This window comes from Diceros bicornis, chromosome 6 (genome assembly GCF_020826845.1).
Source record: "Diceros bicornis minor isolate mBicDic1 chromosome 6, mDicBic1.mat.cur, whole genome shotgun sequence".
NCBI classification, from domain to species: domain Eukaryota; kingdom Metazoa; phylum Chordata; class Mammalia; order Perissodactyla; family Rhinocerotidae; genus Diceros; species Diceros bicornis.
In genome coordinates, this window is record NC_080745.1 from 33,133,316 (window position 1) to 33,157,149 (window position 23,834).

Sequence of the window (23,834 nt, forward strand, 5' to 3'; positions counted from 1 at the left end):
AGGTAAGTTAAATGCTCATGTGCTATGACTCCACTGTTAAATGTGCCACAGTGGACATCTATAAAAGGTCTAGTTGGGCGCAAAAAGGGAGCAATTAAGTCTATCCAAGGGAGGGTAAGGAAAAGGAGAAGGTCAGGAAAAGTTTCTTGAAGCAGGAAGGAGATGGGCAATCTTCGAGTCTTTTTTTTTTTTTTTTAATTATTTTATTGAGGTCATACTGGTTTATAACATTGTGTAATTTCAGGTGTATATTATTATATATCAGTTTATATATAGAGTGCATCATGCTTACCACCAATAGTCTAGTTTTTATCAGGATACATATGTGCCCCTTTACCCATTTCGCCCACCCCCCCTTTCCCCTCTGATAATGAATTGAGTCTTAATAGATGAATAATTGTTCAAAGGTGAGCAGTGCTTTCTGGGCAAAGGAAGCATGAGGAAAGGGCCTCTGATCCTGGAGGGCCTTGTATGTCAGGAAAGAAGGGCAAGTTGAAAGAATGAAGGGGGAAATCTAGTGGCAGTGTTTGGACAGACTATTGGATATTTGGGCCTGTAGCTCAGGAAAGTGGGCTGGAAATAGGAGGTTTGGAAAATATCCTCTCATGGTGATAGTTAAGGCAGAGGGAGAGGTGGGGATGAACTCACCAAGGGAATAGTGTGGAGTGAAGGGGGGTAAGGACAGGCTTCTTAGGGAATGCTTAAATTCTGGAGGTCTCTAGGGGCGGAATGGACAGAAAGGCCCATTATTTGCCAGGCGGACAGACTGGCAGGAGCTGGGGAATGAATGCTGGGTACCCAGAGTGTTGTGCAGTTTTGTTTAAATTTGGCAGTGACCTTCCTCAAGTACCTTCCACTTCACTCCTGTTTGGAGGCCATGTATATCTTACTCTTCCCATTTAAAATTTAATTCACCTAGCCCTCCCCCATGAGGAAGCTTTTGAGTAGAAAAGCATGTTGAGTACTAGATTAATAGTTCTCAAACTTTAGTGTGCATCAGAACCACCTGGAGGGCTTGTTAAACCAGATTGCTGGGCTCCACCTGGAGTTTGATTCAGTAGGTCTAAGGTGGAGCCCAAGTATTTAATTTCTAACAAGTTTCCAGATGGTGCTGCTGCTGCCAGTCTCGGGACCACGCTTTGAGAACCACTGTAAAAGGTAGCTGACTGATTTTTGCTCTGGAATACAAACTTAATGAGTTTAAGATATTGGTCTGGGCCCTTGAAATTGCCTCAAATGTTTAAGCTAGTATGAGGAGAGCCTAGAATCACCTAACAACTCCCTGCTGGAGTGGTTTGGGTTAGTATTTCGAGTTCCGCCTATCTAGGATCCCCAATAAATATTAATTCATTTCATAGGGGGCTAATAAAAGACACAGACCTTGTCCTCATAAGATACCAGGGAGGACGGCATATCAGAGGCAGAGAGGCTGCACCTGGCCTCCCAGTCTCAGCCTTTCTCTGCCGCCCACCACTGAAGGGGCTCTGGGATTCCCCAGAATCGCCGTAACTTCCCAAGTGACTTGAGAGAGCCCAAACAAGATTAGGGCATGGTCCTTGAGACCGAGAAATATTATAAAACCGGCTGATCCACGCGAAGAGAGCGTCTTTTCCGGCAGGTGGAGCTGCGGGGCGGGGACGAAGGCAAAGCCGGAGCCTGGGTCCTGCTGGCCACCCGGGCTGGCCCTGCCGGGCGCCGCCCCCTCCTGCCCAGGGGCGTTCCCGGCTGCGACGGCGATCCTAACGGGCTCGGGCGGCGGCCCTCGGCGTCCCGCCCTCCCTGGGCCCGCCCTCGGCTCCATCTTGCCGGAAACCTAGTTGGGCTGTGACGCTGCTCCCCGGGGTCAGGTGAGGGACGGCGCCCCCTGCCCTTCCCACCCTTCTTCCCCCTGGGTCACAACGCCCCGGCCCGCTCTGAGGCCCGCCGTCCGGGAGATGGCGCGGCCTCGCGTGTGTCCCCAAGCTGGGGGGCGGTGGGAGGGCCTGTGGGCCTCGGGTGGTGGGCGACTCGCTGTGCGCGTCCTGGGACCCCGGCTGCGCGGCGGGGACGTCAGGGCGGAGGCGCATTGCGGTGGGATAGGCGCGGCGGCCGGTCGGCAGGGCGGGAAGATGGGAAATCCGTTCGCCGGTCCTCTCTATGGCCCTGGGCTGTCCGGGGATCAGAGGGAGCAGTGACGCCCCGCGCGCAGGCAGGTGGACTACAGGTGGAGGGACTGAGACCAGGGGATGGCCCTGCTGAAGCGACCTCAGGGAGGGCTGAGTAGGGAAACCAGTGAGCAGCACCGAAAGCTGTCGAGCTGTTGACTAGCCTTTCCGGTGACACAGCAAATTTAGGGAAACTTGGGAAATGTGTACTGTGCTTGGTGAACTCTTGGACAGAATGCATAAGCCCAAAATTATACACTAGCTCAGGTTTATAACTCTCGGAAACTAGTCTAGGAAATAGCATTCCAGATTTAGTTCCTGTTCCCTGACGGCAAACGTGTGCCGATATCAGCTCATCCTGTGTGAACACTTCTCGTACGGAGCGAGATGGCTGATGTCCACCATAAAGTGACAGAAATGAGAAGTCGTCCAACTGCCTTTCAACTCCCTAATTTCCGCCAGCTGATAGAGAGCTGATCTGATCAAGTAATCTGTCCTAATTAGATAATGAAGGTGATGAGTTACCTCTCAGGCGGAGAAGGAGTTTCAAGCACTAGATAGGTAGGTAGAAGAGAGAATTTTGGCCACTGCAAACTTAAGCCGCTTTTCAGCCCTCACGGTGGTGGCTGCCTTCCCTGTCCATGTGGAGGCCAGCTGTGCCTCTAGTTCTTTATCCAAGGGCCCCTGCTGGCTGATTTAAATGGTCCTTCCTAACCAAGAGACAGGTTTTGGAAAATTGTAGTATCTGTTGTTGGCCATCTTCATTCACCCTTCCTGTTTCCTATTTGTTTCATAAATTTGTAACAGCTGCCTCTTGTGTTACTGGGCTTCATGCCACCTTGATACTCCCATAGTGAGGCTCACCCTTTTAGTAGCTGACTCACTGGGTGGAGATGGTTTGGAAAACCAAGGATGCTTTTTTAAGCCTTTTAAAAGTAGTTGCTGATGGACAATGTTAAAAAGAAAATCAAAGCTCTGGTTCACTGGTATAGTGTATTATTCTTGGGCAAAGTTGAGTAATTTGTTGAGTCACTCTGAGGTTTGTTTAGCTTTTTACAAAAACATTTTAAATCTCCCTTTTGAATAGATGATACATGCACAATTCCAGAAGGGCTAAAGGTCCATTGAAAAGTGAGTCTCCTTGTTATGCCCCAGCTCTCCTCCCTGGAGGCAGCCGCTGTTTCCTACTTCCTTGAGTATACTTTCAGGGATATTTTCTACATATACAAGCAAATAAATGTATTTTTTACACATAGGGTTGCAAATTATGTATACAGTTTTTCACCTTGCTTTTTTCCCACTTAATATGACTTAGAGATGGTTTCACATATAAGTAAAAAAAAAAGAGCTGCTCATCTTTAATAGCTGCATAACACTTCATTGTATGGCTATCCGTAATCTGTTTCACCTGTCCCTTACTGATGGAATTTTAGATTGTTTTTAACCTTTTTCTATTACACATAGTGCTGTAATGAATAGCTGTGTACATACATGATTTTGCATTTGTGCAAGTATTTCTATAAGGTACATCCCTGAAAATGGAATTGCATTCTAGTCCTTTATATAATTACATTCTTCAAAATGTACCCATAAACCAGTTACTGCAATAAACAAAAAATTAAAAAAAAAAAGTACCAAAATTCAGTTTCTTAAAATTGTTTTGTTTTCTAATATACGGATAGTGTTTACTTCATTTTCTTTCTGTTTTGAAACTCTTGTTGACATAATTTCTCTAGGCCCTTAAAGGTAAGATTTAATATAGTAGCTAAAGAATGTAGATATAGGACTTTGTCACTGGAGCAGTTCCTGAGATTTAGACATTTAAATTGCTCATGTAGTCTTTAGTACTGTAATTACTTGTTGCCTTTAAAATTATTCTCAATTTCTCTCATAAATTATTTTCAGATTTTTGTCCCTTTCTTTTGACCCTGACCTCTTTTTGTCATTGGTCCATCTGACTGTTCTTAGATGCTCTTGGCCCTCCTTTACTCCTTATACCAACCTGGTTAGAGAAGAAGAAAGCAAAAAATGGTATAGCCTGTTTCTGTTTTTACATTCAGGCCTTTGGATCCCAAATGATTATTTTAGAACTGACTGGATCAGTTTTCTTATTATTTTATTATCAGCTTATAACTATGACTCAATATATGCCCATTCATTCTCATTTTCCTATGCTGTGTACTCAAAAGGCAGGATACTTTTTCCCACATCTTTCTATCAGTACCTAGGACAGACTTAATAAATGTTGAATTGGATTTGTTTGGGGTCTTGCTATAAAAGAAATACAAATCATTTATAGCTGTATCGGGGAGAAGAGCCAAAACATTTATTGAAAAATTTAGCAAATTAGGTGGTAGATCCAGAAATGCCAAAATATTCTGATACTAAAATATGATTCACAGACCAGCAGCATCAGCATCACCTGTAAGCTTAGTTAGAAATGCAGAATCTCAGGCTCTATCTCAGAGCTACTGAATCAGAGTCTGCATTTTAACAAGATCCCCAGGTGATTCACATACACATTGAAGTTTAAGAAGTACTGTTTTATCTAGTACATTGTTGAAAGGAGGGAGAGAGAAGATTTGAACTGGATAAGTCAGGAGAGGTAAGTGAGCCCAGGCTTGAAGGCCAAGTCAGTTAATGATAACGGTGGCTTAAGCAAAGGCATGTTGGGAATGCTTCAAGTGGTAGAGATTTTGCATGGGAGTTAGGTGTTGATGAAGAGATAAATTGAGTAGATAAATTGGAGCCAGTACTAAGGAGACCTGAATGTCAGGCTGATGAATTTTCATTTGATATTCCAGCAGTAGTCAAACTGAGGAGTTTTGACCTAAAGAGTAATATGCTGAAAGAGCAGCGTTTTAGGAAAGTTCGTCTAGTGATGGTGTCCAGGAGAATTGAAAGTGTGAGAGTATAAGCAAGGATATAAATGGAGAAGTAACTTTAGTAAAATAGACATCAAGTGATGAAAACCTGATCTAAGGGATATGGCCATGGGAATTGAAATGACAGGAAGAATAGGAAAGGCATTTCAAAGGAAGAAGAGAAAAATACGGGGTTACTTACTATACTGGAGTAGAATGGGATTAGTGCCTTATAAAAGAGGCTCCAGAGGGATTCCTTCCCCTTCTGCCATCTGAGGACACAAGGAGAAGGCACCAGCCATGAACCAGGAAGAGGGCCCTCACCAGAGAATTCAAGCATGCTGGTACCTGATATTGGACTTTCCTTCCAGCCTCCAGAACTGTGAGCAGTGAACTTGTTGTTTATAAGCCACCACCATAGTATTTTGTTATAGCAGCCCATATGAACTAAGACACCCAGGGACCCCAAAAAAATTGCAAAAAACCTTAATTGTTTTGTAGTAACCTTAATCATGTTGTTAGTAAAAATATGGGTATTTGTGTTAATTTCTTGTGGCTGCTGTAACCAGTTATCACAAACTTGAAGGCTTAAAACAAGAGAGATTTATTCTTCCAGAGTTCTGGAGGCCATAAGTCCAAAATCACTATCACTAGGCTAAAATCAAGGTGTTGCCAGGGTTGCACTCTCCCAGGAGGCTCTAGGGGAGAAGCTGTCCCTTGCCTCTTCCAGTTTCTGGTGGCTGCCAGCATTCTCTATATTTGCTTCCGTGGCCACATTGCCTTCTCCTCTTTACTAAATCCTCCTCTGCCTCCCTTTTGTAAGGATACACATGATTGTATTTAGGGCCTACCTGGATAGGATACTCTCCCCAGCTCAAGATCCTTAACTTAATCACAGTATTTTTGCAAGATAAGGTAATATTCACAGGTTCCAGAGATTAGGATTTGGATATCCATTGGGAGGCCATTATTTAGCCTACTACAGTATTATTATTCTGAAACTCATAAATACAGTAGAATAAAGCAGGTAGTTGTGTTAATGTCATTAGGAACTAAAAATTTCACTGTAAGGGAAAATATACATAAATGTAAAATGAAATCAGTTAAATAAAAAACCCTGTAATCCTAATCTTGAATTGGAAGTATCAATATAAATGTTTTCTAAAAAAAAACCAAAGTATTACTAGCTGTATTCCACACTGAAAAGCCCTAGAAACAATGATCAACTAGTAGCAATGAGCACCCCTAGTACCCAAGTTGTAATTTTTAAACATTCATCATTTCCCAATAGAAGTGAACAAGGCTCCTTGAAGAGTAGACTGATTCCAGGTCTGGGGCAAGAAAAGTACAGGATAAGCCTGGAATTTCTTGTCATATAGAATGGCAGGGAATTATCCAAGATGTCTGAGATTATGTCAAAACAATTCGTTAGGCAATATAAAGAGCTTCCTCTTGGCCAAAGATGGGAGAAATTGAGCATTAATAAGAATAATAACTGCAATGGATTGAAATATATTGAATATATCTACATCCTTGAATTCATATTGATTAAAAAAAAATTCATTAATCATTTTGTATGCTATGGAACCAACTCATTTTGAAAACTGGTAAATGAAGAGAAAAAAACCAATCATGTCTTTTCTATATATACTGTACTTAAGGAAAACCATATTGTTACGAGGAAATTTCTCAAGAAGTATTCCAGATAATAAATGAAGAATGATAGAATTAGATCTAGGCATTGATCATCAGCCGATCATTATGTGTTTCCTGATGGAAGTACACAAAACACCTGTTGAGTATTCCTGCGAGAAAAATTAACCTGAATCTGACCAAGCTTCTAGATCTGACTACTAATTTATAGGAAATAACTGTTAAAGAATATTATAGACATTCAGTCTGCAAAATCTAGATAGGAGATTTCAGGACAAACTGCCTGGTTTCTTCAACAAATACACTGTAAGGAAAAAAATTAGAGAGGCGGAGCTCATAGACTAGAAGAGCCTTAAGAGATACATCAGTTGATTGGAATATATGGACCTTATTTGTATACTGATTTGAACAACCAAACTACAAAAAATATTTTGAGACAGTTGGGAAAATTTGAACACTGACTGGATATTTGATGATACTAGGAAATTGTTAAATTTTTAATGTACAATATTGGTAAATGGCTATGGTTTAAAAGAGTCCTTGTCTTTTTACAGATTCTATATTGAAGTTCTTATGAGTAAAAGGATATGATGTCTGGGGATTTGCTTTAAGATGATCTAGGAAGGGTAGTGGTTGGGGTATAAAGGAAATAGGATTAACCATGACTTGATAATTTTTGAAACTGAACATGAAGGTTATATAGATATTGATTATACTAAGTTGAACCACAAGAAATTTTTTTGTATGTTCAAAACAGTTGAATTTCAGTAATGCCATGTAGTTCAAACTAATACTGTTCTCTCTACTTTTAAGTGTTTGAAATTTTCTGTAATAAATTAAATAAGTTTAAATAAAAAACAAAAATATTTAAAAGACAATTGGAAATTTTAACACTGACACATTGATATTATGGTTATATTTTTAAAATAGCACTGTTAATAAAAAAACAATGTTTTTAGTGATAGATACTGAAGTATATATAGGTTAAAATGATAGAATGTCTAGTATTTCCTTCAAAATAACCAATGAAGTGGTTAGTGGGGAGTGAATGACAGTATTGAAAAAACAAGATTGGCCATGAATTGGTAATTACTGAAGCTGGGTGATGAGTCCATGGAGTTTCTTATACTATTACTTTTCTTTTGAATAAGTTGGAAATTCTCCATAATCAAAAGTTTATAAAAAGAAAGAAAGCCAGTGTTTAATCCGGGTATGTGTGACTACAGATTGTTAACTCAACCATTATATCGTTGTTACACATGATATGGTTATATCACCATGTAAGGGGATTTCTATGGCACCTGGAATTCATTTATTTTAATATTTATATATTCATTTTAATGTTAGCTTCTTTTTGTGGCAAGAAACTATTGCAAGTTTTCCACTTATGGAAGTGACATAAAGCAAACTTTTGAAATAGATTTAAGTAAAAAATTAATTGGCTTAAGGAAAAATATTCTGTGAATAATAGTACCAGTAGTATTCAGATATGACAGAAATTGTGTGGTATGAGGAGAATGAAGTTGGAACATTTACTATGCTATACTGACTACGTTGGTATGAATGGTGAAATGAAGAAACATTTTATAAGCTTTGCTTATACCCTTAATATCTACATTTGAATGCCTGTCAGACTCTTTTGAAAGAAGGTGTGTTTTGTATAAAACTCTATGACAATCTATATCTTCAGAGGCCTTAACCTTTAAAAGAAATTACAGAGGACATTTTTTATTGCTTTTACAGAATGTCATACCCAGGCTATCCCCCTACAGGCTACCCACCTTTCCCTGGATATCCTGTAAGTATTGCCACTTATAATACTAAAATAGCTCATATCCTTGGAACAGGTGTTGTATAGAACTAGCCCGTAACAGATCTTACAGATGCACTACAGCAGGCGTCATAAACTCAAATGCCCAGAGATCCTGAGTAGAATAAGTGTGCGAAGGCAGGTGTTGTGGGGAACTAGAGGGCATGTGCCTCACCTATGGAAAGCCAGCAGCTACTCAGCTGTACCCTGATGTGGACATGCCAGGAGGCTGACCCAATGTTGCTAAATATTCCATTTCTTCAAGTAAAGCCAGAGCTCTGGATTTTATGTGATATTGCCTCAATTTTTTAAATTGGGAAATTAATTTTTTAAAATGTTAAATGCTGTATGAGCAAGTAAAACATGTATGTAAGCTAAATGCATCTCATGAGTCACTGTTTTTTAACCTTTGTGTTAGAAAGTTTAAAATAATTCAGAAAGGCTTGACTCCAGAGATAACAAGTTGCAGTAGATTAGAGGGTCCTGGATTTGTAGCTCTGAGACTTTTAGTATTTGGAGTACATTTTATAAATGTGCTGCCAAGTTCTGCCTTGTCGATGTCTATCTGAGGACTACTCTGAGGACTAAACTTACAGCTGAGGCATAAGTGAGAATTACACATTTCAATTTTATATTCATAAGTATGTAGGGTTTCTTTCTAACTCTGGGAGAATAGAAAGAGGGGCCTATACAGATTAATGGTAATGTGTGTATCCTTATGTAAAGTGAATATATAGCTCTCCTGAATTTATCATAGGCGAGATGAGAGTTATGAATATGTTCCCAGGTCCCTAGGTACTAAACTGGACTCTGGCAACCATTTCAGTTAGTGTAGGCTAATTGCTGAAACACAGCCCCAACATCCCAGTGACTTAACACAATAAAAAGTCATTTTTTTTCCCTTACTTCAGTCTCCTGGAAGTCAGTGGTGGTGGTTGTGGGGTGGTTGGAGTGGGCGGGTGGGTGGCGAGGAGGTTTGTTCCATGTAGTCTTTCAGGTTCCAGGTCCCTCCATGTACTGGCTCTACCATCCTCTTGCGCCTTGGAGTCCTCCACTGGATCCTCTGCTTCTGGCTCGCAGGTGGAGGAAGAGAGAGGGTAGAGGATTGGGCAGGAGGTTTTTAAGGGTCAGGCTGGAAGTGGTTTACATTATTTCTGTCCACATTCATTCACCAGTATTCAGTCATATGGTCCTATAACTGCAGGGCGGTCTGGGAAATGTAGTCCAGCTTTGTGGCCAGGGGAGAAAGTTTGGTGAACACATAACAATCTCTGCCACATTTAGACATTGTCTGTTCTGAACTGAGGTCCAAAATGTCACACCCCAAGTGTGACTCAGGTCACCATTTTTTTTCTATTATGTAACAGATCCAGGTGTGTTGCAAGAGAGCCGTGAATTCCTCTCTTTAAGGTAGAGAAGCAGATCTTTCTCATATTTCCAGGTGCTAGGAAAATGAAGGAACTAATGAGCTTTGTTAGTTGTTCCTGAAGACTTGAAGTTTAGAAAGAGCCTGGTTTTTACTCCCAAGTAGAGAAACAGACCCCACTTGCCTGACACAGGTAGAATTAAATTTAACTGAGTGCTGAGAACATGTGTCCTGACAAAGTAGTACTGTATACTTGTGAACTAGTGTAAGATACCAAGACTTCTAGTGGGACTTTCAATATGTAAAAGAACAAGCTGGACCTTAACAGTTACCTCTGTTTGTTCCTTTTTTTAGATGGGTCATATTTCTCTATGATCACATTCATTTGAAAATTTTTCTGGTTTTTCAGCCTGCGGGTCAGGAGTCATCTTTTCCCACTCCGGGTCAGTATCCTTATCCTAGTGGCTTTCCTCCAATGGGAGGAGGGGCCTACCCACCAGCGCCAAGTGGTGGCTACCCAGGAGCTGGAGGCTACCCTGCCCCTGGAGGTTATCCAGCCCCTGGAGGCTATCCTGGTGCTCCACAGCCAGGGGGAGCTCCATCCTATCCTGGAGGTGAGTTATGGGTCATGGAGTTGTGGTGATTTGGAATTGCTGTAGCACTTTTTCCTTCTCACCTTTATCCTCTTCATTTCTGCTTGTTTTGTGTGAGGTCAGAGTTGCTCTTAGCCTACTTTCTCCCTTAGATAGTAAGGACCTAGCTGCAAGATAGAGGGATAAAGGTTCTCAGGGGGCATGAAAGCTGGGAGCAGTCTCAAAAATTCTGTTTTGAAAGGAATTGGAATAAATCTTACGGTAATAAAGGACCAATATATAAAAGTTTGCTTGATTATTTGTATTCTAAAGAACTGAGTAAGACATTTCAATTAGCATGATTGTGACCTTTAGGACAGCTTTGTCCAAAGGTAAAAAAAATTAGCACTTTTGTATTGTAAGCTAGTAAGGCAGATGAATGAAGTAAAAATTTTTTAATTTCTTTTTTAATGGGGAAGGAATTGGTGAGAAGTTGAATTTAGACCAAAAGGGACTGCTGTTATAGCATTAATAGCATATTTTTTACACTGTTAATAGTAGATAATTTTCTAAAGTTTTCTCTTCAGTCATGAGAATGTCACTATAGTTTATTTATTCTTTTCTCTGCTTCCTCCCGGCCAAGGGTTTGGAGCCCCACCAGATGGAGCAGGCTTTTCTGGCTATCCACAGCCACCCGCACAGTCGTATGGTGGTGGCCCAGCACAGGTCCCACTACCTGGTAGGTACCAGCTGTCCAGAGAAAAGCATAGCATGATATTTTGAATTTTTCAATTGCCATTAAGACAACTTAGTTCATGTTTGGGATAGTCTTCAGTAAACGTTTATACTAAGTACTTCTATAAATAATTTTAAATACATGTATAGTTTCATGAAATATATTAATTGTATGGAAAAGTTTAATCAGTAAGATAGAAATAAGGACCCACTTTTTCAGTTATAAAAGAAAAAATCTGTCCCAAAGCCAAAAAGCAAAACCTTCAGGAGCTTCTCTGCTCATTTCTATACCACAAATCAAACAACTCCCAGAACGTTGTCCTGACATGCTTTCCAGATGGAATCAGAATTTAATCTCGTTCAAGTGTTTAAATGAAAAAAAGGCTGGGGCCGGCCCGGTGGCCCAAGCGGTTAAGTGCATGTGCTCCGCTGCAGTGGCCTGGGGTTCGCTGGTTCAAATCCCGGGCACGCACCGATGCACCGCTTGTTAAGCCATGCTGTGGCGGCGTCCCATATAAAGTGGAGGAAGATGGGCACGGATATTAGCCCAGGGCCAGTCTTCCTCAGCAGAAAAGAGGAGGATTGGCATCGGATGTTAGCTCAGGGCTGGTCTTCCTCACAAAAAAAAAAAAATGAAAAAAGGTATTATTTGTTAGGAAGTTATGTAGGACGTGGAATATTTTAAAAGATTCTTATGACCAAAGTTGGTTTTAGATCCAGTAAATTATAATATCAAAAAATTATCCTAGTGATAATATAGTGTGAATGTTCTCATATGTTTCCATATTCATAATAATCAATGCTGTTTTGAAAAATTAAATCATATAAGACCTGTTTGCTGTATTTTTTTAACATGTAGGTGGCTTTCCTGGAGGACAGATACCTTCTCAGTATCCTGGAGGACAACCTCTTTACCCTAGTCAGGTATTTTTCTCCTACCTTTTAAATTTAGTCTGGGTAACTGGATAATGCCGAAGAAGGGCACTACTCCTTTGCTGATATTAGAGGTTTCTGTGAAGCAGAGGAGATGGTCTATAACAGTCGGTTAAGACTTTAATCTTTGCTTCTGATAGACTCCATGCTCTTTTTGGTCCATCTGCGTTAGGTAGTATCCTGATGGCTTTGATCAGACAAGCATATGTCCCTTCTGACAGGTGATGATAGGCATAACTCAGAGAGATTCATGAGGGCTCTTGGCATTGATTTTGGTTCTTTTCCTCTTCCCTCGCTGTCAGTTTTAACTATGAATTTGGGTGACTGGGTGATTGGTATTTCTGGCAGTGTTTTATGAAGTGTGGTTTTGTTTTCCATTTTTACCTTTATAACTTTCTACTCTTCTTTCAGATCAATACAGAATCCTTTCCTTCCTATCCTGTTTTCTCTCCTGTTTCTTTGGATTATAGCAGTGAAGTGAGTAAGGTTTTCTAATGTTCACTAATCACTAGGTCTCCTATATGTACCTTCATTTGTTTCTGATTTCTCATGTAATTTTCTTGTGTGATTTCTCTCACCACTTCCTTGAGGGCTCAACTGTATCTGTTTTATGTTTATGTCCCTGTAGTGCTTGGCACAACTTTAAACATGGTAGCCAATTAATTTCTGTCAAATTAATTTCTCAATGGCCCCAGAAAAATCTCCCATATATCAAATCTTTGCCCCATCTCTGTATAGCTCCTTATTTTAATATTGTTTTATTTTTTAATTGCCTTGTTAATTCTTTTATTTTCTATGCAAATTACTAGGAACATAAGCAGTATACTTTCATGCTCACCTTTATCTTGATTTTCTCATTTATTTCCATACTGTCTCTTCATAAAAATCTAGCATTTTCAAGCTTTTTTTAGGCTGGGGTGGGAGAGGGATTACAGTATTAGGAGAGAAACACCTTAGCCATTTTTTGGCTTACTTCCCTGATTTGAGGAATTTGAGCTCCAGAGAGATTAAGAAAATTGTCTAGGGTCAAACAACTAGTGAAAGACAAAGCTGAGACTAGATCCTAGCTCTTCTGACTCTCAGGCCAATGGTCTCTCTGTTACACAGTGCTGCTTTTGGATACAGTAAATGATATTCCTCCAAAGCACATAGTAAATTGCTTTCAATCCTTTTTTTTATTGTTGAAGTTGATTGTTAATTATAAATCTGTAGCTATTTTAATCATCTGTTATGAGGATTTTGATTTTCGTTTAAACATGCATATAATTTTAGAGGCATCATGTTATGACTGAATATAAAATATTTTTAAACATAAAACACTAAAAGTATAACACATACAACTTATTTTGTGTAACAATTACCATCTTAAGATAGAACTAAGACCAGTAAGTGGAAGTTAACAGAGTGGTAGATTTTGGAAGGGGTTTTAGGTGGAAGTGGAATAGGCTGCCTTGTGAGGGGTGAGATCCTTGTCACTGAGAATCTTCTGGTAGAGATTGGTTGTGCGTGTGTCAAGGATGATGTAAAGAAAATTTCTGTCTTGGTTGGGCGGTTGGGCCAGGTAACTTCTCCTGATTGACCCAATTCTAATTCTCTGGCAGTTTTTCAGTAGGAAAGTTGGAATCAAATGGGTGTCAAAGGGTAGAACTTTTGGTGGCAGATAGTGTGAGCTTTGCTGTGCTGAGAAATCTCCCCTAGTTAGAGTTTTGACCTCAAGAACATGGACCCTGATTTCTTTGAATACCTGGAGGATGATAGTATTCCTGATGAAGCTTCTCTTCAAATGTAGACTTTCCTCAAAGAGTAAAACAAAACCATTTTTCCCAACACATGAAAAGTGGAATAGGTTTTTTTTCCTTAGAAAGAAAAGGATGACAGAAAATGAGAATCATCAAACAGTACATGATGAGGGTTAGTTTCTCTTACTATGTAGTTCAGTGTATTATAAACAAAGGTTTCTGGCCTACTTAGGATTTAAGTGACAGTGATTACATCAAAGGAAACTTTCTTAGTTTCTTAATACATCAAGGCTCATGTAAAGGCAATACATGGAAAAAAAATTTAGACTTGAATATTTGCTACAAGTAGGATAATTTTAGTTTTTTCCTTAAAACCACTATACAAGTATTTCTTGCTAGTTCTCTGCTTACATTCCTAGCTTAGGAACTAGTGAAGGATAGTTGTTATGACTTATTGGTAGAAGAAAATGTTGGCATTAGAGTATAGATGAGTGGGAGGAGTTATTGACCATAAAAATGTTTGCTGAAAGATGGTCTGGTCCCCTTCTCCCAATTTCCTTTGCCCCCACAGGTGCTGGCATATTGCTGTATTCAGTAGGTGTAACTCTAAGTACAGTTTCAGTTCCTGAAAAGCAGTTGAATCATTTAATATTTTGAAATGATGTTGATTACATGTTTAAATGTTAAATATTTTAGAGATGCTGGGTTAAATAAAATACGTTATTAAAATTAAATTTTTAAAAAATGTGGTGAGGTATCATCTCCCTTTATCCCATCCTTCTTAAGCCCTGATTTGAATATTTTAAGAAAACTATTGAATTGTTTCATAGCTTTGTATTTTTAAATTTTAACTTTTAATTTTGAAATAGTTTTAGACTTACAAAAAAGTTGCAAAAATTGTACATAGAATTCCTGTATACTCTTTCCTCAGATTCTCCAAATGTTAACTTCTTACATAAACACAATACAATGATCAAAATCAGGAAATAACATTGATATAAGAATATTAACCAACCTATAGACCTTATTCAGATTTCACCAGTTGTCCCAGTAATGCCCTTTTCTGGTTCAGGATCAAATCCAGGATGAAACGGTTGCATTTATTGTCATGTCTCTTAAGTTTCCTTCAATATGAAACAATTCTTCAGTCTTTGTCATTCATGACTTTGACACTTTTGAAGAGTACCACCAGTTATTTTGTATAATATTCCTTAATTTGAGTTTGTCTGATATTTCCTCATGATTAAGTTCAGGTTATGCCATTTTGGCAGGAATACCACAGAATTAGTGTTGTGTCCCCAGTGCATCATATCAGGAGGCACTTACTGTGACTTATTCCATTTCTAGTGATAGATTTTGATCACTTATTTAAGATGGTTTCTGCCAGGTTTTCTGCTGTAATGTTACAAACTGTGTAAATATCTTGGTTCTCATCATACTTTTACCCACTAATTTTAGCATTTGTTGATGATTCTTGCCTGAAATGATTATTACTGTGGTATTTGTCACGTGGTGATTTTTTTATTTCCTCATAGATTTGTATTTTAAAAATACAGTCCCGGGCCGGCCCCGTGGCTTAGCGGTTAAGTGCGGGTGCTCCGCTGCTGGCGGCCCGGGTTCGGATCCCGGGCGCGCACCGATGCACGGCTTCTCCGGCCGTGCTGAGGCCGCGTCCCACATACAGCAACTAGAAGGATGTGCTACTATGATGTACAACTATCTACCGGGGCTTTGGGGGGAAAATAAATAAATAAAATTAAAAAAAAAATACAGTCCCTTGTTTTGCTTTCTGGTTTATTTTCTTATAAAATCAATGAATATTGTACCTCCTGGAATCTCTAATCACCACTTTCATTTTGTGCTTTTCTTTTTTTTTTTTTTTTTTAAATTTTATTTATTTTTTTCCCCCAAAGCCCCAGTAGATAGTCGTACATCATAGTTGCACATCCTTCTAGTTGCTGTATGTGGGACGCGGCCTCAGCACGGCCGGAGAAACGGTGCGTCGGTGCGCACCCAGGATCCGAACCCAGGCCGCCAGCAGCGGAGCGCGCGCACCCAACTGCTAAGCCACGGGGCTGGCCCATGTGCTTTTCTTATTTTAAAATGTTTTATTATGTTTAATAATCAGGGCCCATAGAGGATATGAAGAGATATTGCTAAAATTATATTGCTTGTTCAAAACCTCATCGGGCAACTCATTTTCTGCTTCACTAAAGCCATTATTATATTCTTTAAATTAAACACTGCCACTCATCTCACACTATCCAGGGATCAATCTCTTTTTTCCCCTCCTATTCTACCAAGAAGGAAACGAAGGCATAGGAAGATTGTGACTAATTTCACAAGCTTGACCATTTTGTTTCCTGAAACTTTGGTGTCTGGTTGTCTGTTGGCAGGAGGACGATAGGTCTTTTCTGCCTGTTCCAGAATGAACCCTGATAATAAAATGCTCATATCCTTGTCCTAAAACCCAAACACTGGCTTCCTTGCCTAAGAGGATGACTGGAGAAGTCTTAAGGTGTCTTCTTGTCAGCAGGGAATCCTGACTTGGATTTTTTAAAATTAATATTTCTTTTATTAAAGAAGTTTAACATCTTTTTCATATTATTTCTTTTTTTCTCCAGTTTTATTGGGATATAATTGACATATAACGTTGTATTAGTTTTAGGTGTTCCACATGATGATTTGATATATGTATATATTGTGAAATGATTACCGCAATAACTGACTTGGATTTTATTATGCCTCTTGTTCTCAGCCTGCTGCAATGACTCAGGGAACTCAAGGAACAATCCGACCGGCTGCCAACTTCGATGCCATGAGAGATGCAGAAGTTCTTCGTAAAGCAATGAAGGGTTTTGGTAAGGGAAGCAGATTTCTGTCTTATTTATGATAAGTTAAGTGATTGAGTCTAAAATAAAAATAAGCTTTATATCATAAACCAAGTTTATGTGAGAACCTGTATGCATATATCTCAATTTAATCTGGCACCAGGCACCTTATAAGCATCTAAGAGGTCCTCAAGGAGCACGCAGCACAGACTTCATCCTTACTTAAACAAGTATGGTTCTTTCAGGGACAGACGAGCAGGCAATTGTGGACGTTGTAGCCAACCGTTCCAATGATCAAAGGCAAAAAATTAAAGCAGCTTTTAAGACCATGTATGGCAAGGTATGTTTTTTTGTTTTGTTTTTTCTTTTCTAGAGTGAGTGTGAACAATGGCCTGTAGTCCCTGCATTCATGTAGGGTTGGGTACTATCTTTTTATTAGTACTGGTGGTACAAAGTAGAGACAACTAGACTTCAGAGACCCCAGGAGAGGTGTATTCACTGTTTATTTCTCTTAAAAGCCTTTCTAATTCTAGAGTAGTCCTTGATCTCATAGTCATACCTTATACTATGTCTGGTATGTGACAGATGTTCAATAGAAAATAGATTATGACCACAATCATGATCAATAGCTTGGTTCTCAATCTTCTCCTTACAGTGAGATTCAAGGACTTATTATATAGCCACTTGCTTATTCTTGGTCCTTGGCATCATCTTTGTCTTCGTCCCTCCCTCTGAACATATCCTCTATTATGATTGTATGGAACTTGTTGCCATTCCCTCCACACACCATGATCTTTTATACTTCTCTGCTTGGTTTTTGTTGTTCTCTTGGCCTAGAATGCTTTTTCCTCTTTTTCTGGATAGAGAACAACTTCTTGGGATTTGGCTTAAATCAGCTACTCTGTGAAATTTCTCTCATTGCTCTGGGCAGAATTTAGCTGCTAGTTCCACCGTGGTCCCCTAGCACTTTGTAAAACCTCTGCTATAACTGATCTTACTGCCTGGCCCCCAAACCTGTGAGCTCCCCTCAGGCAAACCATGTCACATTCATCTTTGTATTTATAGCACCAAGTACAGGAAGAATAACAATAGCCACTTAGTGTTTGTTGAATGGATAATCAGTGACTAAATCCAGCAAGATTCTGTGGCTAAAAAGTGTCATCACTTTTCAGACATAAAGGGAAAAACTGGGGAGCATTGGTTTGCCGTTTTTATTTTTTTTATTTTTTCCCCCAAAGCCCCAGTAGATAGTTGTATGTCATAGCTGCACATCCTTCTAGTTGCTGTATGTGGGACTTGGACTCAGCATGGCTGGAGAAGCGGTGCATCGGTGCGCACCCGGGATCCAAACCTGGGCCACCAGTAGCAGAGCGCGTGCACTTAACCGCTAAGCCACGGGGCCGGCCCATGGTTTGCCCTTTAGATAGGAATCCTAAAAATTTCCTAATATCCTCTGGATCCAGTTTACATTTCTCATCATGGGAGTAAAGGTCCATTGGTTGGTCCCACCTTGCCTGTTCAACTCTGCCTTTCCCTTTCTGCCCAGCCCAGATCCACTTCTTTAATCTTAAGGCTGATTAAGTGACATAAACTCTAGATTTCCTTAGGGTTCAAAATCAGACTCACTTCTCCCACAAAAGTATTTTCCATGATATGAATTTCTTTAGTTTGTATATAGTCTTTGCTATGCTGTCCTGAATTTTCTCATATATTGCTTTAGGGGTTAAAACTAATTTCACAACCTATTTTCCTTATCCCCAGCCACCTTTTCTCTTGACTTCCTAATAATTAATAAAAATACTATTCTTCTAGCCTGCTGTAGAGTCTTCTTTGATTCCACATTCTTCTTTATCAATGAGTCAGTTAGTAAATATTTACTCAGTGCCTCCTGTATGCCAGGCACTGCTTTGTCCTAGCAACTGGTTATTGACTATGTCTTGTTGATCTGATCTGTAAAAGGACTCTTTTAAAATGTGTCTTCTGTGTCCTTTTTTTTCTTTCCATTTCCATTGCCACCACTCAAGTCCAAGCCTTTATTACTTCTTACCTAAATATTCCAGTAGCCTAAATGTTCTCATGTATAGCCTCTTTGTCATCATAGTCCATACTGCCTACTGTTGCTACATCAATGTCATTTTCTTGCATAAAAGTTTCCAGTGGCTCCTCCCAGTGGCATGCAGAATCAAATCTACATTCTTTAGCTTGGTATTCAAGGTAATAATCCAAGCATATAGTTACAACTTTGTTTTACTAATCTATGAAAACATTCTCCTCTAACAAAATTGGTTATCTGATTGTTCCATTGAACAAGCTTTGCCCATTCTTGCCTCTATACTAGTGATTCTCAACCTTAGCGGAGCATCATAATCTCCTTTAGAACTTAAAATCACATGCAGAATCTCTGGGTATTTGTCCTCGACATCAATTTTTTTTTTTAGAAAAATTCCACAGATGATTTTAATGCGTAGCTAAGGCTGGGAACCACTTTTCTGTTCCTTGTTTGTGTTTCTTCTTCTTGCCTAAAATACCTTTCTCTTTCCTCTTTGCCTGCTAATTTTTACATACTCTAAAAGATCGGAACTAAAAGCTTTCTCTGAGCTCCCTAGCCCACTTTAACTTTTCCTGTTTCAACTTTCTCTTATTTATTTCTGTGCTACTTACTTGTCTGGTGCTGGAGTACAGGCTGCCTTATATATTCTTTTTAGATGTTTACCTTATCCCTCTAAATAAGAACATGATGATGCTTTCTGCTTCCTCATGGAACAAGAACAGTTTCTTATACTAAGTAAATATCTGTTTATCATTTTGTAATTTGAATTTTTCTTTGTTTCATATATCTTTTGTCTTTGTACCTCGTATAGTGGTGGAAGTATAGTAAGAATTTATTAAGTGTTTATTGATAGAATGAATAAAATACATCTGCTTGAGTGTAACAAACTTTAAATGTATATATTTACTTATTTCTTAGTATATAATATTCAGATTTGAAATGTAGGTTTTCATAAAGCAATGCAATTCCATTTTTCCATTAAAAAATTAAGCAACAAAATTTGGAGAGCACATATACCTAGTCTGTATTTGTAATTAAACAGGATTTAATCAAAGATCTCAAATCAGAGTTAAGTGGAAACATGGAAGAACTGATCCTTGCCCTGTTCATGCCAACTACGTATTATGATGCCTGGAGTTTACGGAATGCAATGAAGGTACTATATGTCATTTACTTTGAATATTTTATCTTATTTCAAATGTAAAACCCCATAAATTATGGCCGTTCTGAATTTACAGTGACAGCTAAATCAATACATTATTTCATATCATCTGAATATATAGAGCTTTTCAGGTCTGGAGGCCAAAGAAATATTTGATGGAACAGTAAGATTTAATTACTTTCAGAGATTTTATTTTTCTTTTGTATAATTCTCCCTTTCTTCATTTCACATAGGGAGCAGGAACTCAGGAACGTGTATTGATTGAAATTTTGTGCACAAGAACCAATCAGGAAATCCGAGAAATTGTCAGATGTTATCAATCAGAATTTGGACGAGACCTTGAAAAGGACATTAGGTCAGATACATCGGGGCATTTTGAACGTTTACTTGTATCCATGTGTCAGGTGAGTATAGCATGAAGGTGTGTTGGTGGAGGGAACATTCTTTACTGCCTACTGCCAGTGAGCATTCTTTATTCCTTTTAATATTTAGTCCCCTTGGAATCTTGCCATCTTTAAGAGTGTTAATGCAGAATCCAATGTATACATTTCTTTATAGTCATTATTGAGGTTTGTTTCTGCAGAGCTGGCTTTTGTAAGGAATCAGAAATTAACATCTGTAAGGTTATATGGAATCATAAATCAACTGGAGGCTCAGTGTCTTAGAATGAGAATGAATCTATATTTTTAAGCTTAGCGTTGTACTGCCAGTTAAGTTGGACCATCAACTGAAGATATGCAGGACTGCCATGGAAGGGCTATAGGAGGTGAGAACTGTGTGAGGGGAGCCATAAATGTGGAAAAATGTTTCGGCGTTCACAGTAATATTGCGATCAGTACCCTCGTTATTCTGATTCCCTAGATGTGCTGGAGAAGTGACAGAAAATTCTCCAAATGTGGTATTTGGAATGAATATTCACACTTACAATGAGATGATGAGGGTATATTTGAAAAAGATGATGGAAAAGCTAACACACTGATTCAGTATCAGGAGTTATTGGCTATCCTGTCTTGACAGTCTTGAGGGTTCTAAAAGTAGAGGAGAGGCTCTTCAGAGCAAAGGGAGGTAGTTGCAGAAAAGATAGTTTGCCAAAGTGAATAGATGTAGAAATGAGAAAAGAAGGCAAATGGGTGGGAAGAAATTGAATTTACCTACAACAGAGTAACATCAGGGGAATGTTAGCATTTAAAAAGAAGAAGAAGAAGAAAACAAGCAGGAACAGAGATTTAATACTAAAAAGTGGTTATTAGGATTTTACATGAGGTGCTGAGTGTCTCTTTATGCAGAGTTCAAGGCCCAACCATTTTACAAAGTAAAGGGACCTCTTCCAGGGAATGAGCAGAGGAATGGCTTCCTAGGAAAATGGGACTGTATTGTGTGTTTGACTCCAAAGACAATAATCTGGGAAGTTTTTCCTGAGCTATATTCAGTCACCCATTTAGAATATGTTTCTATATGTTCCCTGTGCCTAGTGCTCTTCAGAAGGCAGTTTCTCACCTTCGAGGAACACCTCTCCATTTTGTTCCTCAGAAAGACACCGAGACTCTAGAGGGCAGCCTTTCCTTTGTTTCTATTTGCGTTTCTATTTTTGAGAGAGAAAATAACTGCCCATCTAAGCTTTACTCTTGTTCAAGCCCAGAGCTTCCTCTCTCCCTCTCTCCTTCCTTCTCTCCCCTCCCAGGGAAGAGTTTGGTATACAAATTGGCACAGACTAGCAGAACTTGAGTTATTTATAGCATTTTCTTAAAAAACTCGTGCGTCATTTTTGTGTATTCATTTATAATAAATACTTATATATTAAGATTACACTTGGATGAGGGAAAGAAAGTTCATGAAGCCTCCCTATTATATGTTCCCTCCCTTGGCTTCAATTCCTTGAGGGCAGGGACCTTATCTTTCTTGTGTCCACACCACCTAGCACATCCACTTGGTTCTGTTTCTCTGGAGAACCCTGACTAATACAGCCTGGCACAAAGCAAGTGCTCCATACCCTTCAGTTGCATGAGTGAATATAAAGTGGAACTCAGTACAGTGCATATTGATCTTAAATTCCAGCTAAGGAGAATTATAATTTCTTCATTTGAGTGGTGGTTTATATCTCCTAGTAGAGATGTTTTTCTGTGTGTCTGTGTATAATTTTTTATGGAAACCTTGTGTGGTTTAATTTAGCTCTCAAAGCCCGGAAAACCTCTCATTTTAACATAACCTCATTAAACCATGATCATATATTATAAAATTCAAAGTTGGCAGTGTAATAAAGTACTAGTTACACTAGTACAGTTTCTTTGCAAATGAAAGATATGCATGACAAACTTTATGTATTAATCTTTAATAAATTGTCCTTTAAAATCCAAAAGTGACTAGATTGGAAAAAAATTTTTTGTAGAACTTGTATCACTCCCTTCCAACTTCTGCCTTCCTCTTTTGCAGGGAAATCGTGACGAGAACCAGAATGTGAACCACCAGATGGCTCAGGAAGATGCTCAGCGTCTCTATCAAGCTGGTGAGGGGAGACTAGGGACAGATGAGTCTTGCTTTAACATGATTCTTGCCACAAGAAGCTTTCCTCAGCTGAAAGCTACCATGGAGGCTTATTCCAGGGTATGAGCTTTTCTTTTCAATATTTGGCTTCTGTTTTAAGGTATGACAATATTTTAACCTCTATACTTTTTGTTTGTAGATGGCAAATCGAGATTTGTTAAGCAGTGTTGGCCGTGAGTTTTCCGGAAATGTTGAAAGTGGTTTGAAGACCATCTGTAAGATACTTTTGTGTTTTGCTTTGTTTTGTTTATAAATGAGTGAGGCTTTGAATAATTGTCCCCATTAAGTAATGATAATTAATCCAGCCTCCCTGGAATCAGCTTAGGCAGAGGCTGAGCTAAACCTGTGTTTTTATGTGCAATTCCCTGTGAATAGTTGGTGGTGTGATCAATTAGGGTTGTTTTGGAATGATTTGGTCTTTATTCTGTATGCCCTTCTTGAGGACTATGCAAGAATATATGATTAGTTGTAGCATTTCCATTAAGGTGAATGGGAAAGCACTAAGGAACTACAAGTACCACCACTCAAAGTGTCATTTTGAGCACCCAAAAAATACGTTTTGAGTACTCAGCCCCCTAAGACTCTTTTCCTTTTGAAATTAAAAACCCAATTTCTAGTGTCCTGATATTCAGATGTCTAATGAAATAGAAATTTCATTCTCATGGAGAATATAGGACTAAAGAGAGTATTAGTAACACTTTGGTATTAACAATTGAATGTCTTAGAAATATTATTATAGTAATTGTAGCTAAAGTAATAATGTAAAGTTAGTACATCTCTACCATCTGCAGGAAGAGACTTAGCTAAGTTAATTTTCCTAAGAGAAAATGTGACAGATGTCTTATCATTCTCAAATCTTTGCTTAAATCTGTTTTCTTTTTTATACTGGAGTGTATCTCATATTCTTCTCTCAGTCAAATGATATATGTGACCTCTAGAATTCAGATTTTAGTCATTATTCCTTTTAAGTAAGACTGGACTAGGGCACAGTTGCTACAGATCTTCTCACTGTAAGGGGAAAAATATAAAGAATCTAAGCTACTGCATCTATGGAGAGAAAATGGTTTTTTTTTGGCCAGAGAGAATCTTCTAGAATTGAAAGTAGCCTGTCTGATGCAGCTAGAAAGAAAGATGGATGCTGAGAAAAATCAAGGGAGAGAATACCTTTCAACTCACCTCATGTTTTCTGAGATGATTACATAGAAAATGATCAAAGAGAGGCTAGAAGTAATAAATTAAGCTGGAGCGAGGACATGTTTGTCAAGTCATGATTCCACGTCTGAAGCATCTCTGACTTGCAGTGCAGTGTGCCCTTAACCGCCCTGCCTTCTTTGCTGAGAGGCTCTACTGCTCTATGAAAGGTGCCGGCACAGATGACTCCACCCTGGTCAGGATTGTGGTCACTCGAAGTGAGGTGAGGCTTTCTCTTGTCTG

At 39.0% G+C, this 23,834-nt stretch overlaps 1 protein-coding gene across 1 annotated transcript in view; it reads left to right on the forward strand.

Moving 5' to 3' along the window:
* Positions 1 to 1,774: 1,774 nt before the first annotated feature.
* ANXA7 (annexin A7) overlaps positions 1,775 to 23,834 on the forward strand; it is a 28,646-nt gene continuing 6,586 nt past the window's right edge. Inside the window, exons 1-12 of the mRNA XM_058543194.1 lie at positions 1,775 to 1,847; positions 8,405 to 8,459; positions 10,247 to 10,451; positions 11,053 to 11,148; positions 12,004 to 12,068; positions 16,575 to 16,677; positions 16,893 to 16,987; positions 19,740 to 19,853; positions 20,093 to 20,263; positions 22,290 to 22,460; positions 22,540 to 22,615; positions 23,702 to 23,814. Coding sequence (XP_058399177.1) covers positions 8,406 to 8,459; positions 10,247 to 10,451; positions 11,053 to 11,148; positions 12,004 to 12,068; positions 16,575 to 16,677; positions 16,893 to 16,987; positions 19,740 to 19,853; positions 20,093 to 20,263; positions 22,290 to 22,460; positions 22,540 to 22,615; positions 23,702 to 23,814 — 1,263 coding nt within the window. The 5' untranslated portion in view covers positions 1,775 to 1,847; position 8,405. The remainder of the gene's footprint in view (positions 1,848 to 8,404; positions 8,460 to 10,246; positions 10,452 to 11,052; positions 11,149 to 12,003; positions 12,069 to 16,574; positions 16,678 to 16,892; positions 16,988 to 19,739; positions 19,854 to 20,092; positions 20,264 to 22,289; positions 22,461 to 22,539; positions 22,616 to 23,701; positions 23,815 to 23,834) is intronic.